At 39.4% G+C, this 13,475-nt stretch overlaps 1 protein-coding gene across 3 annotated transcripts in view; it reads right to left on the bottom strand.

Annotated features, from left to right (window-relative positions):
- Window positions 1-13,475, bottom strand: part of prkcbb (protein kinase C, beta b) — a 223,475-nt gene that overhangs the window by 39,037 nt on the left and 170,963 nt on the right. For all 3 annotated transcript variants that reach the window (XM_055152249.1, XM_020919954.2, XM_055152248.1), the window contains one exon: window positions 11,348-11,455. In XM_055152249.1, the coding sequence (XP_055008224.1) occupies window positions 11,348-11,455 (108 nt within the window). The remainder of the gene's footprint in view (window positions 1-11,347; window positions 11,456-13,475) is intronic.

The following is a 13,475-nucleotide window of genomic DNA, read 5'->3' as shown; positions in this document are numbered from 1 at the left end:
TCGTCTCTTTCAAACAAAAGGTGCATATGTTCGGAAATAATCATACTACCCTAATAATAACTTTACAGAACGCTGTAGTTGCGTGAAAGATATACTAAAATTCCATGAATTTTCCAGAACTTTCATTGAATTTACAAATTTTTTCAAGACATTTTCAAGCCTGGAAAATGACATTTTCAATTTCTATGACTTTTCCAGGATTTCCATGACCGTGGGAACTCTGTACCTTACATTTCTTCAATTGCAGGTGGTTTTATAGCTCAAAAATACCTAGAAGAACAGACATTCTGACTGTGAGCAGGGTTGCTTCTCCACAGATCTGATCTGTAACTTGGTCTGGTTTGGTGTCCATGATTCTAATCAAACAAATTATCTTTCATAGATTATCGTCTTCCTTTTTTTTAAACAAGGTATAAGCGATATCGTGCCATCCCCAGCACAAACCAAGCTTTCATTTCATTTTATCATTATTTTTAGAGCAGTTTGTCCAGAGGCGCAATTAGAGGGTGTTTATGATGATGTGTGCGGTCATGGCGGGTGACGTCAGTGGGGCTGTGTGGGTGGCGGTGGGGTGTGTCTCCCTAGGGTGCTGGAGTCACAAGTCATTACGTTACAGCTAAAATAACAGGCGCACACCGGGTCAGTCAAGCGTCCACCGTGTCACATGCATGTACACACAAACACATTATACGGCTCCGTGTTATAGGGACCCGCTGTGTAATTGATATTTCGTATGGATTACTGCTGGCGAGGCATGTGCGAAAGGTTAAAGGTGGGTTTGGTTTGGTTGGAAAATATGTGTTGTTAGTGTTCTGCGTGGGCGGAGTGGGCCGAGCTGTTGTTGTGTCCTTGGGCAAAACATTTAACCTTTTCCCTGTCACACAGAATATGGCTGGTTGAGAATAAATAAGAAAGGTGACGTAAAAATCTGTCAAATCACACAGAGACAGCAGTATAATTACAAACATCATGCTATTTTCTAACCTATGTTATAATGTTGTTTCCTCATCACAAACAGACCTGGAGTTGTGTTTTGTTTCATGTTTAACTCACAGTCCTGCATATTTAGTACTACTTTCAAACAGAAAACTCTGTTCCAGCTTGTGATGTTATGTGGTAATACAGGAAGTGCTCCACTGTGATTTTTAACTCCATACACCTTCACTAGAATCATTTGGACAATTTCAGAGCTGGAATTGGCAATCTCTAGTAAACAAAAGGTAGAAGGTAGTTTCAAGACATCACAAGTTGAAGTATTTTGAGCTTTGGAGATGTATACAGACTAATAATAAAGCGTTATTCAATCATGTGTGAATGAAATGAAACAGAACTCCGAGCATACGTTATTAGGTTCTTTTTTCAGACCAAGAGTTTGTTTTCATACCTGACCGTTTCGACTGCTCACTAGCGCTCTTCCTCAGAGTGGTCATGTGATGTTGCTGTGATGTGTCGGGTCAGCTGATTTATACAGGTTTTGGAGCTGTCTTCCTTTCAGAGGAGGTAGGATGACAGTGTCATCTGCAATCCGACTTCCTCAGGACAGTATCCCAGGTGTGTAAGAGTAAAAAAGCCCCCTTGTCCCAGTTTATAGTCCTTTTTTCTGTTTCCGTATTTCGATTGCCTCTTGAAACCAGCGACAGTGTTTGTTTTCCTCTGTCCCAGTGATGTTTGCTCCATCCCAGTCCATAATGAGGTTCTCTCTTTTACAGTGTTCACAGAGTTTTTACAGTGGCTGATTTTAATTGTAACCTAACCTGTAAACTTGTATAAATCAGCTGACCAGACACGTTACAGCAACATCACATGAATACTCTGAGGAAGACCACTAATGACCAGTCGAAACTGTCAGGTATGAAAACAAACCCTTGGTCTGAAAAAAGAACCTAATTTAATTTAATTTAATTTAACCTAAATTATCAGAAGACCAAATAAACCTCATTGGACTAGAACTCAGAGTATGTTTTTCTAACACCATTCCAACATGGCTTAAAGCTCACAAGAGTTAATTTTGCATAAAATAAGACATTTAAAGTTTGCAGTTACTACCCCTAATTACATCAATCTTAACACACTATATGTTCATTATGTACTAAATCTTGGTTATTATAAAGTATACCCAAATATGTTTAGTAAGCATTATAAAATAGTAGAAAATATAGTAGTAGCACACAGAATTAGGGTTGATCCTGACTGGTTTAAGAGTAAATTTGGTTTAGAAGTACATATTATTCATCTAACTCAACATCTGCAAAACATACATAAAGACTACACACAGGGAAGGGTATGTTTTCCTTTTAAACAAGCCAGCTAAACCTAGGTACAATTACATCACAATACTACATTTTTAACTCATTCTGATACTACTACAGCAACTACCGTCAATACAGAATTAACTTTTGTCATGTGGTCTTAGTAGGTCTGAAAATAGAGCTGGACCATTTGAAAACTTTTCAGGGAAGACTCAATTTTGTCCTGTTCATGAAATATTTTCCAGCATCACTGATCTCTCAAATGAGTATCTAGTTTCTTTCTTTCTTTCTTTTTTTTTCTTTTTTTTTTAAATAATTTTGTCATTTTGAGGAAATGGATAATATATATTTTCTGTTCCGTTAAATCTTTAGTTTGGTTGCTGTTTTTTTTTTTTTTTTTTTTTTTTTTGGAGTATCTAGTTTCAATTTTAGTTTTAATGTCCATGTCTGCAAATACATTTTTGACAACCATATAAAATATTTAAAGCTTGCATCTTGGTCAGTCTGGCTGTTCGCTGAAGTCTGGACATGTTTGGTTATGTGGCACCTCCAACACTAAAATATAAACAGTGCTATAATGAATGAGAAAGAAATTAAAATCCACTAGTGTCGTCAAAATATGAGCATTTTAAACTGGATTTCGATACTTGACACACATTCCAGCAGTAGTCATCAGGACATTGTTTTTGCAATCAAGGCATTTCGCTCCCTTCCAGAAGACATTTTCAACTGGTTTGAGACATTTTATGCTACACACTAAGGCTGAACGATCTATAATTATGGACCGAAAATCACAATCTCAGACAACACGATTTTGGAAGCGTCAAAGCCACGTTTTTTTATTTATTTTTTTGCAGTGTTCCTAAATCTCAATAAATGGATTTATGGATCTGCGTTGATGTCTATGCACCGCAAAGTAGTTCACTGGCACAATGTGAGGAGGCAAGGATTTAAACCTGCCGTTCGTGTAAAGTTTAACATGAACCATCTCCCACACGACAGAAGCACAGAACAGACTCACTATCATCAGTACATCCTCTGTCACAGAAAGAAAACTCATATTCCACAGGGTATCCCCAGGTTTTTTGACTACTCCAAATTTAAGACATTTTAAAGACCTTTTTAAGACCACTTAAATGAAAATTAAGACCAACATCACACCCATTATGCGGGCGAAAAACACCTGATCCAATTCTAATAATGACCAACCACTATATTTAGAATCTAAGAGCCACTGTGGATTAAATCTACACTTCCCCATGATCCATCCAACGTCTTCCTGCACTGTACTAACCGTTTACTCATTGCCGCCGGCGCTAGAAACCAAAGTAAATAATAGTACTTAATTACTTTACATTACCATCTGGTCTTGTACTAGTTCTAATAAAGCTCAGGATAATTCTCAGTTCAGGAAAGGTCACATTTTGCCCTGTTAATCCATTTGCGTGTAGTATTGATACTTGCCCAAATAAGTATCTAGTTTCAATAGTAGTTTTATTATATATTAGGGTCTGATTTTCAATACTCCTTAGTACTATTCACTACCAACACCGCTGCTATTGTCCATATTTCTTCTATAACTGCATTAGATATTGTATTGGGGGCCCTGTGCTCTTGTATGTGCGAGGACAAATGAGTTTTCGCTGTAACACCGTGTGAAGAGAGAAGTTGACACACACATGGACCACACAGCTCAGACAGGCTTCCCTCCCCTCCATGTGCAAGTATGTACGCTCTATTGGCGCCTATGAAATATGGATGTCAGCTGGAGAGGAGGCAGGGGACTGGAAATGTCTGCGATCATTCCATTTTCTTTTACACACACGAGCACCGCGCACACACACCCAAACGCACAGCAAACACACACACACGCATGCACACAAAGCACACACATGCATTTTTATGAGGCATGTACAACTTAATGCAACGCCAGTCACGTTGAACCAAGAGGATTACAATGTAGAGTCATGGGTTATGTTGTTGGAAGACCTTCTGTATAAGCAGTGTTCAAATAATGATAAGTAAAAATATATTTTAAAAACTGCAAAAAGGCAAATGCAGTAAAAGTAGGCGACTTTTCATTCTAAAATATTTCATACTTGATACAGATGTATTATTTAGTACAGATTTTGATACTGTAGCTTTAAGTGCTGGTACAAGTCACATTTAGCCTTTTTTGTAATTTTTTGTTCAATATTAATACTTTCACTATGTATCTGAGTATCTTTTTTACAACCTTAACATGGTCTATTATAGAAAAACAAAAAATTGCATAAAAGTAGATACACTTTAACCCTCTCCAGGCAGGCGTTGCAGATTTGCAACAGCTATATGCCAATTACCTACTTACTCCACATCCATATTTTATGAGCTTTTTTAACTCAGGAGCCTTTTCTCCCATCCATGCTGATAAACGTGGGCGATGCAGACTGTACAAGAATGGCTACAAGCAAAAGACCTGCCAAAAGTGCAAAATACTTTTTTTTTTTTTTTTTTTTACAAAGGATAAAAAAGTCAGGATTGTATATTACTACCCAATATTATAATTTTCCCCAAATATCAGATTTTTCCTGATACTAAAAATTAATTTGAGCCTGAGAGGGTTAAGCATGTCTGTATCAGAGTCCTGCACCTGCGCAGTACAGCACCGCACCTGCCCATTAACCCGTGAATTTATCAAAGTTAAACCGCACCCGTCTGGACTCTTTAACATTCCTCCCGTTACCCGCCCGTGCCCGTGATGAATCAAACACAAATTAAAAGCATTCTAATTGAAGCATTCATCAGAACACGAACTGAAACGTTATTACTTCAAGAATTACAATCACGAAATGAAATGAAATGGTTTCGCTTTCTTCAGTACGAATATGAATTCACAGAGGCAAGCCTCCACTGTCATCACTTCACAGGCTTTATTTACTGAGCAGAAGAAACACTGATTGAGATGCCGGACTTTTGCACCGCACGCGCCACGGACTGAACCAGGACTAACCCAGGACAAAACCAGAACTAAACCATGACTAACCTAGGACTGATTTCAGGACTAAACCAGAAGAACTAAACCAGGAGTAAACCAGAAGTGAACCAGGACTCACTGTCAGGATGGGCTCGAAGATGCGCCCGTGTTGTCCATCATGTGACCACGAAAGGACAGATGTAGAGCTCCACGCCCCACGGAGGTAAGCGGAGCCATCGCCCAATCATGCTTTGCAGACACCCTTCGCTGTGGGCTCGGGGTTCTCTTTGTCTCTCTTAAGTCCATGATTAGTCCTGGTATAGTCCTGGGTTAGTCCTGATTTAGTCCTAATTTAGTCCTGACCCACCTGTGTGTAATCACTACCCGCCTGCATACCCGCCTGCAAAATTCCAGAACGTTAAAACCTGCCCGTTTCAGCAACTATTTGCCTGTACGCGGTGCAGGACTTTGGTCTGTATGTTTAAAGGTGCAATGTGTAACTTCTAAGGTGGAGGCTTGTCTCCATGGAGATGTTATTTCTTTGCCACAACAGGGCCTTAAACCTATCACCCCTGCATCTGTTCAGTTTCATCTGTTTTAAAGCTCAAAGATATCTTAAAAAACACAAATTCTTGCGAGGTACAGGCTTGCTTCTCCATAGATCTGATCATGAACTGGTCTCCATTGTGGTGATGACGTTTATTTCCATATAGTGTATTAATCAAGGCATAATAATAATAAGACTAGCTGATGTCGGACCCTCCACCAGAAAAGTTACACATTGCATCTTTAAGCACATTTCTCATGGATCTGTCACTGTCACCAGAAAACAACATTAAAACAGTATATATGCAACATAATAGGTCATATAATTTAAACATGCTCCACTTGATACGGACTAGACACTTCATGGTGACTGCGTACTCCTATAGCTGAAGATTTTACCCACTTGGGGCGAGATTTACGGAAAAGCCGATGAGAGCATAATATGTTAATACGATAATTACATTTTATTTCGCATGTATTTGTAGCATGATTATAGCGTGCAGACATTGTGAACACTGTGTAAGAGGGCTTTATGTAGTCTGTATATGTCACAGTTAGGTTAACCAAGCCAGTGCCAGCAGGGAGCCCAGAGATGTGGGGGTGGATGTGAGCGGGGTGTTCATGCTCCACTGAAGATCCACTGTTGTAGAACTACAAGCCAGTAATCATCACTAATACATAACTCTACACAAGCATGCGGCGCGCTAAAGCTAAAATTGTCCTCAATTTCTTCATGGATTTATTTAGGTTTAATAAAATGAAGTCACGACCATATCTCATTATAATTATGCGTTATATAGTCGTTTGTATCTATGGGCGATGAAAAAGCACAAACATGTTCTTCTAGTTTTAATTAATTGCTTTTGCGGAGCCCATAGTTTGTCTAGAATCTTCCACAGCATCGAACATATCTGTCTCTATGGAAACAAACATAAGAAGCTACCAAGCCAAGTTACAGGTCCGGTCTGTGGAGAGGCGAGACAGCTCACAGTAAAGAGTACGTGTTTTTCAAGGTATTTTTGAGCAACAAAAACATCTATAATTAAATAAATGGTAAATAGATATGTTTAATGCCATACTGTGCAACATTTCATACTGATTTATTGTTTTATTTATACAGATTTATTGTTCAATCTAAGATACCTATAACAGTATATTTCTAGGTTAAATATTTATCGTGTGTACAGTTTCTTAGCAAAAATTTAGGATATTTGGGGTGTTTTTGTTGTAATACAATAAGATTTGAGCTGTAGAGGGTTGAATAAATCACTCTTTTGACTAATTATTACTTCATTCATAATTATTATTCTTGCAGCTTATATGGCCTATTAAAAAGGGGTTTGCTGAGCTTATCTTGCTTTACTTTAATCTTAATCAGTGGTATAAAGTAGTTAAAATTTTTATCGTCTGTAGTGATAATTCTCTGTATTGTGCTTCAAAATGTTACAATGGCACGCGTAGTTCTAGTCCTGGTCTAGTCCAGATTTAGTCCCTGTTTAGTTAATTTATGTCTCTCTCTCTTTAATGTTATTGTAACCCAGGTTAATATAGACAAATCTAGTCAATAGCGAATATTCCAATGGCGACGAGTCACTAAACGTGTCACTCGCGCTTTCCATAAGTCACCTGCTCCCCTCCCTCCATACACACCCGGGAGTGAGGCGAGACAGGACGGCTGCACAGGTATGGAGCTACCATCACGAATTTTCTGATTTTATAACATCGGTTGTTCGCAAACTTATGCTTATTTATGCAACGTTTCAGGAGCCCTTACCGCTAATATCTGATGCCGAAAAGAACAAATTAAATGATAGCGCAAAGGAATTGGTGAGTCTGTCTGTCTGTCTTGTTTGTTGCCGCTAGCATGCCAATAGAAGCCAGAGTTTGAAGTGTCTTTAGTTGAATTCAACTAAAGACATCAAACCGCTAACTTGTTCATGTATTGCAGGCTATTGGTATGCTAATATCATTTACTGTTCATGTATTGGAATGTCATTTTACTTATTGTGTGGACTGAACAATTGTGTACATTATGAATTAAGCTAGCTAGCAGATACACTATTAATCAGAGTTACCGATAGCTATGGCTAATAGCTAATCAGCCCGAACTGTATTTAAGACTGGTACTGTTATTTACCACAGGCCAGGTGATTCAGGTTGAGAAAACCATCCCGATGGCGAGCTGAACCCAGGAACTTTGAATTCAACTAAAGACACTTCAAACAGCTTCTACAGTCGGGTAGGGGCTGTTGCAGCCAGTCCACTCCCGCAAAATACCTACTCAACCCGTGTTTGGACAATTACACGCGCACACACACACCCAAAAGACTATATGCACACTTCAACACGAAGTGCAGACATTAAATTTCACCCTTTGGTTTTTGACAATGATAAAGGACATTAACAAAGTGACTTATTCACCACTCCTGTTTCATATCGTTCACATGTATTAACCAAACTTGAGGAAATCTGAAGAGTATTGTAAATATTGTAAATATTGTATATATATATATATTTTTTTTTTTCCACTTTTCAATATAAAAACCCCAACCATAGCTCTGCAGTTTGTTGTGCTTTTTACTGTTTCCCTACCTCCCAGAGAGCCGTAGCCTAGCCTTCTGTTTTCTAGCCCTGTACCTACACCAACTCCACCCCTTTGTCCCTTGCATACACCTTTTAGATATGCTACATTATGATGATTATTTATGTTTTGATTAGTTTTATTGTGATTTTAATGCATTTATTATTCTGTAAAGCATTCCGAATTACTTTGTGTACGAACTGTGCTGTACAAATAAACTTGCCTTGCCTTGTTTCAGTTTGGTTTTGTGTAAGTGTGAATCCCCCTTACATGAGTGGTTAAAGAAAACTTATTTTGTTACTTCTTTTACTTAATTGAATTGAGTTTTTAATCATCTCATAATGGCTCTCTCTTATCAAGTCTTGCATCGCCATGGTCCTTTAGATCAATACTGCGGTCTACAGTAAATTGACTTGTAAAAATGTAGTGTATAATGATTATAGACTGTATATATAAATGGACATAGCCAACGTGGTAGCCGCCGCGATCCAAAAAAAGGAAGTTTGCATGGCTCCTTCTGACTCTGGCTCCCATTGATTTGTATTGAGATATTGTGATTCCTCTCTCTGACTGCTGCTGTGAGCCTCGTAATTTTGGTCCAGAAATGTTCGTATTAACCCACTCTACATGATCCTGTTTCGCTATTTTGTCCGTCAAAAAAATACTATTCATGATATAAAGTCTGGCTCCAAAATCGCTCCTGTAACCGTGAGCATTGCGAGCTTCATTTGAGTGCCGCCGAACGCTATGGGTGACGTCACACTCGCTTAGTCCACTTTTTTAAAATACAGGCTATGATAATGATCCACATATGTGATCGATTACAAAACTTAAAAGGTGCACTATGTAACTTTTTGGTTTGGTGTGCGTAAAGGTAAATGGTCTCATCTTCATACAGCGCTTTTCCACCTTCACAACACTTTTATTTATTTAGTTACTGCTCATGCTATTATTTTTTGGCATCAATTTAAAGAGAACAACAACAAAAAATCTGAAAATGAATATAAATACATATTTGTACGATTATTTTTTTTTGTCTTGTCTTTGCTGTATGAACAAAAGGAAGAGAAAGAAGATAAATCCTGGTCCTTCCACCTCAAAGTTCTTTACAACAAGGAACCACTCACACACACATTCACACACCAATGTATGCAGACACTGTGGGCGAGGTGGGTTAAGTGTCTTGCCCAAGGACACAACAACAACATTCATTTGTGGGAGCTGAAACTGCGGATCTAACTGCTCAACCAATGATGTTAATGTCGAGAGCGGGATTCGAACCGCCAACCTTTGGATCAGTGAACAAACGCTCTACCAACTGCTTGTTTCTATGGAGATGTCATTGCTCTGTGAATGTTCCACAGTATGACTTTAAACATCTCTACCTTACATTTATTCAATTACAATGTTTTTATAGCTCAAAAATATCTAGAAAAACAGGCATTCTGACTGTGAGCGGGGCTGCCTCTCCACAGATCTGACCTGTACCTTGGTCTGGTTTGGTCTCCATGATGATAAAAAGGTTTAATGCAATACTGCGAAACATAATAATAATAAAAAATATAATAACATCTCCACAAAGAAAAGCACATGATGGACACTCCACCGGAAAAGTGACACAAAACACTCTGAAACTACAGATGCTATTTTGTTTCCATATTTAAAAAAAAACAACACGGAAAACTGTTTGAAGCTCCGTAATCACGTGTGGGTCGGCTGCTTCGGGTCTAAACTACTAAACTACATCGTGTGTTCATTAGACAACTGACTTTCCTCGTCTCTGTGTAACAGTGAAAGTGATGGGAGATGAGCAGCCGATGGGAAAGCAGCCAAATATCCAGAGTGAACAATGTTGTTTCACTCCAAATAAATGTTCCTTCACAATGGATTTAATTATGCATGGGATTCCTGCCTCCTCAGCTCAATCTTAACAGTTTAATATGCACCCGTGAATGACTATATATGAAAGAGAGAGAGAAGAAGAGAGGGAGGAGAGAGGGAGAGAGGGAAAGATGGAAGGCAAATAATACAGAAAGAGACAGAGGGAGAGGAATGGAAGAAGACAGAGAGGGATGGGAGAAGAGAAGAAATGAGAGAGAGATGATCGAAGAGAGAGACAGAAAGTGATGGTGAAGCGCGGGAGAGAGATGGAAGAGGAGAGGGAGAGAGAGGGCGGGAAGAGAGAGAGCAATCGAGAAAGAGAGGGCGAGGGAGAGGAGAGATAGAAGGTGAGAGAGAGCAATAAAGAAAGAGAGAGGGGGAGGGAGAGGGAGGGGGATGGAAGAAGAGAAGAGAGAGAAAAGCGATGGAGAAAGAGGGAGAGTGAGAATTAGAGAGAGAGAGATAGAAGAGAGAGCAGTAGAGAAAGAGAGGGAGAGAGAGGGGCATGGAAGAAGAGAAGAGAGAGAAAGTGATAGAGAAAAAGAGGTAGAGGAATGGTAGAAGAGCGAGAGGGATGGAAAGAGAGAAAGCGATAGAGAAAGAGAGGGATAGAAGAAAAAGGGAGAGAGAGAAAGCAAAAGAGAAAGAGGGAGAGAGGGATGGAAGTAAAGAGAGAAAGAGAGAGAATTAGAGAGAGAGGGATGGAAGAAGAGAGGGAAGGATGGAGAGAGAGGGATGGAAGAAGACAGAAAGGGAGGGGGAGAGAGAGAGGGATGGAAGAAGAGAAGTGAGAGAGAGAAAGTGAGAGAGTAAGAGCAATAGAGAAAGAGGGAGAGGGGGATGGAAGAAGAGAAAGAGAGAGAGAAAGGAAAAGAGAAAGAGCAATAGAGAAAGAAGAAGAGTGGGATGGAAGAAGAGAGCGAGGGGGATGGAAAAAGGGAGAGAAAGTGATAGAAAAAGAAAGCAATAGAGAAAGAGGGACAGAGAGATTTAAAAAGACAGGAATAGAAGAAGAGATACTGAAAGAGGGAGAGAGCAAATTAGAGAGAGAGAGAGAGGGATGGAAGAAGAGACAGAGTGATAGAGAAAGAGAGAGATGGATGAGGGATGTAAGAAGAGAGAAAGAGTACTCACCCCTTTACAGATGGCCACCGCTTCCTTGGACATGGATTTGGGGTAGGACACGTGATGTTCCATGATGGACTGGAACAGCTCGTCCTCGTCTTCTCCGTCAAATGGAGGCTGGACACGAACACAACACCAGCTGAGTTAGTAAAAATGAGGAAACGCATGAACACATCTCCGGAGTTGTGTTTTCAGAAGCGGGGTGGCAGAGAGCTAAGTGTATTCGGTTGTAGATTTACTTAAAAAATGCATCTCTTACTTTTTTACTTGCACTTGACTTGAGTTACATCATTTCGAAGAAGCGGTATTCTAAAATATTGGCTACTGCTCCCGCTGTGAGTAAGCGATAAAAGTTTTATGACACATGAGAAGATTGGAAAGGCTTAATTTGTTTCGAAAAACCATAATTTCAACATTAAATCCATTCCGACATTCAACTAAATCAGTACATTATTATTTGAATTAGGGATGGGCATGATTAATCGATTAATCGATAATTGATCATTAAGAATTTCATCCATTACGTTAATTTTAATCGACAAACCGAATGCAGGTTGCTGTGCGTAGCGTGACCAAACAGGGGTCCGTACATGTGTCTCTCTGCACTCAGAAGGAGCGAGACACAAACATTCGGTCAGTCTGCAGCGTACCGAAGCACAAATGTGTATTTAACGATGATTTGTAAGAAATTCCACGCTTTCCGTTGCGTTCAGGACAAGTGTGAGTCCATGTGCACAGTGTATAAAGCAGGAACATATGTTTCGGTGTCCAGTGGGAAAAAGCTTTACCAGGTGAGAGTAGCGCAATGTCAATGACGAGTCCCCATCTCCTACCCCCGTACGGTGTCCTGGTTTTGACAAATGCAAATATGGTCACACTAACCTGTATTCCACTGAATCATGTCTTTTAATCCGACAGAAATTGACCGCATCAGCGACACAAGAGCTATAGTTTTATCTTCGCTGAGTTTATGCAATTAGCGATGCAGTTTTAAGTTTCGTTTCTGTGAGAGTTGCGCAAAACTGAATTAAACACTTAATCTCAAACGGATTGATGTAGCTCTAGAGTGGTTATGGTTTATATGTCATAAAGTTGAATTTATTTATGCAGATTAGTAGTGCAGATAGTAATAATAATGATGATCATTTTAATATAAAAACGTTAATGATTAATCGATAATCTATCGTTAATTCTTCCGACGATCGATTAAGAAAATTTCATCGAATGCCCATCCCTAATTTGAATGACTCCTTTTTAATTTTAGATTTTAATGGAAAACAAATATACGCCACATGATTTCTTACATGCTTACATGGCTAGAGTTTATATCTGAGCCAAATTAAAGCTTCAGGCGTTTGGTTGCAGGGAGGTTTAGCCAATTAGCACTACAGCGAGCATCAACAGAACTCTTACAGTGGATAATTAAAAGTCCTATACTGCACAAAATTGATTCTCGTGAACTTTTAGTCATGTCGTAATGCTGTTAGCACGTCACAAACATACTGTATCTGGAGTTGTGTTTTGTTTCATTCATACATCTTTGAGTAAACTTGAATCATTAGGCTGTCTCCATCTCCAAAGCTCCAAATGCTCTTTTCCACCAGGTTTTCAAGTTAATAGCTTCTACCGTTTACCTTTTGTTTACCGTAATTTCTGGACTATAAGCCGCTACTTTTTTCTCGTGCTTTGAACTCTGTGGCTAAAAAAACTAAGTGGCGAATATCTGGACGAATTCTTTGTTTTGGCACATTGTCCATTCATATTTACGGTCTATGGTTTGGCAACACAGCGGATACGGCAGTAACACATGGATCTAGGGTTCACACGAAGTTGCTACACTAGCTCGCAATATTGTCAGTGCATTCAAATAGTTTATCGCCGTGTGATAAAATAAGATATGATGCTAAATTAACATTAGAGAGGGGGATACGTCTTACGTAAATGACGACAAGAAACATCTCAAAAACGTCAGTAGCCGGATGTCCACTCATAGCTGATTGATAGAACTAACCCCACCCCCGGGAGAGCCTGAAATTTGCTGAAATCCTCCAAGACACTGACATGGTACAGACAGGACAGAGGCTCTTGCAGGAGACATGCGCAGTAGAGAGCGAGGAGAGACGGGGGTGATGCACCG

The sequence above is a fragment of the Boleophthalmus pectinirostris genome, unplaced genomic scaffold, assembly GCF_026225935.1.
Source record: "Boleophthalmus pectinirostris isolate CB_2022bp ecotype Guang Dong unplaced genomic scaffold, ASM2622593v1 HiC_scaffold_17, whole genome shotgun sequence".
NCBI classification, from domain to species: domain Eukaryota; kingdom Metazoa; phylum Chordata; class Actinopteri; order Gobiiformes; family Gobiidae; genus Boleophthalmus; species Boleophthalmus pectinirostris.
The sequence above is the reverse complement of the archived record's forward strand: the minus strand, read 5'-3'. Positions and strand labels throughout refer to the sequence as shown.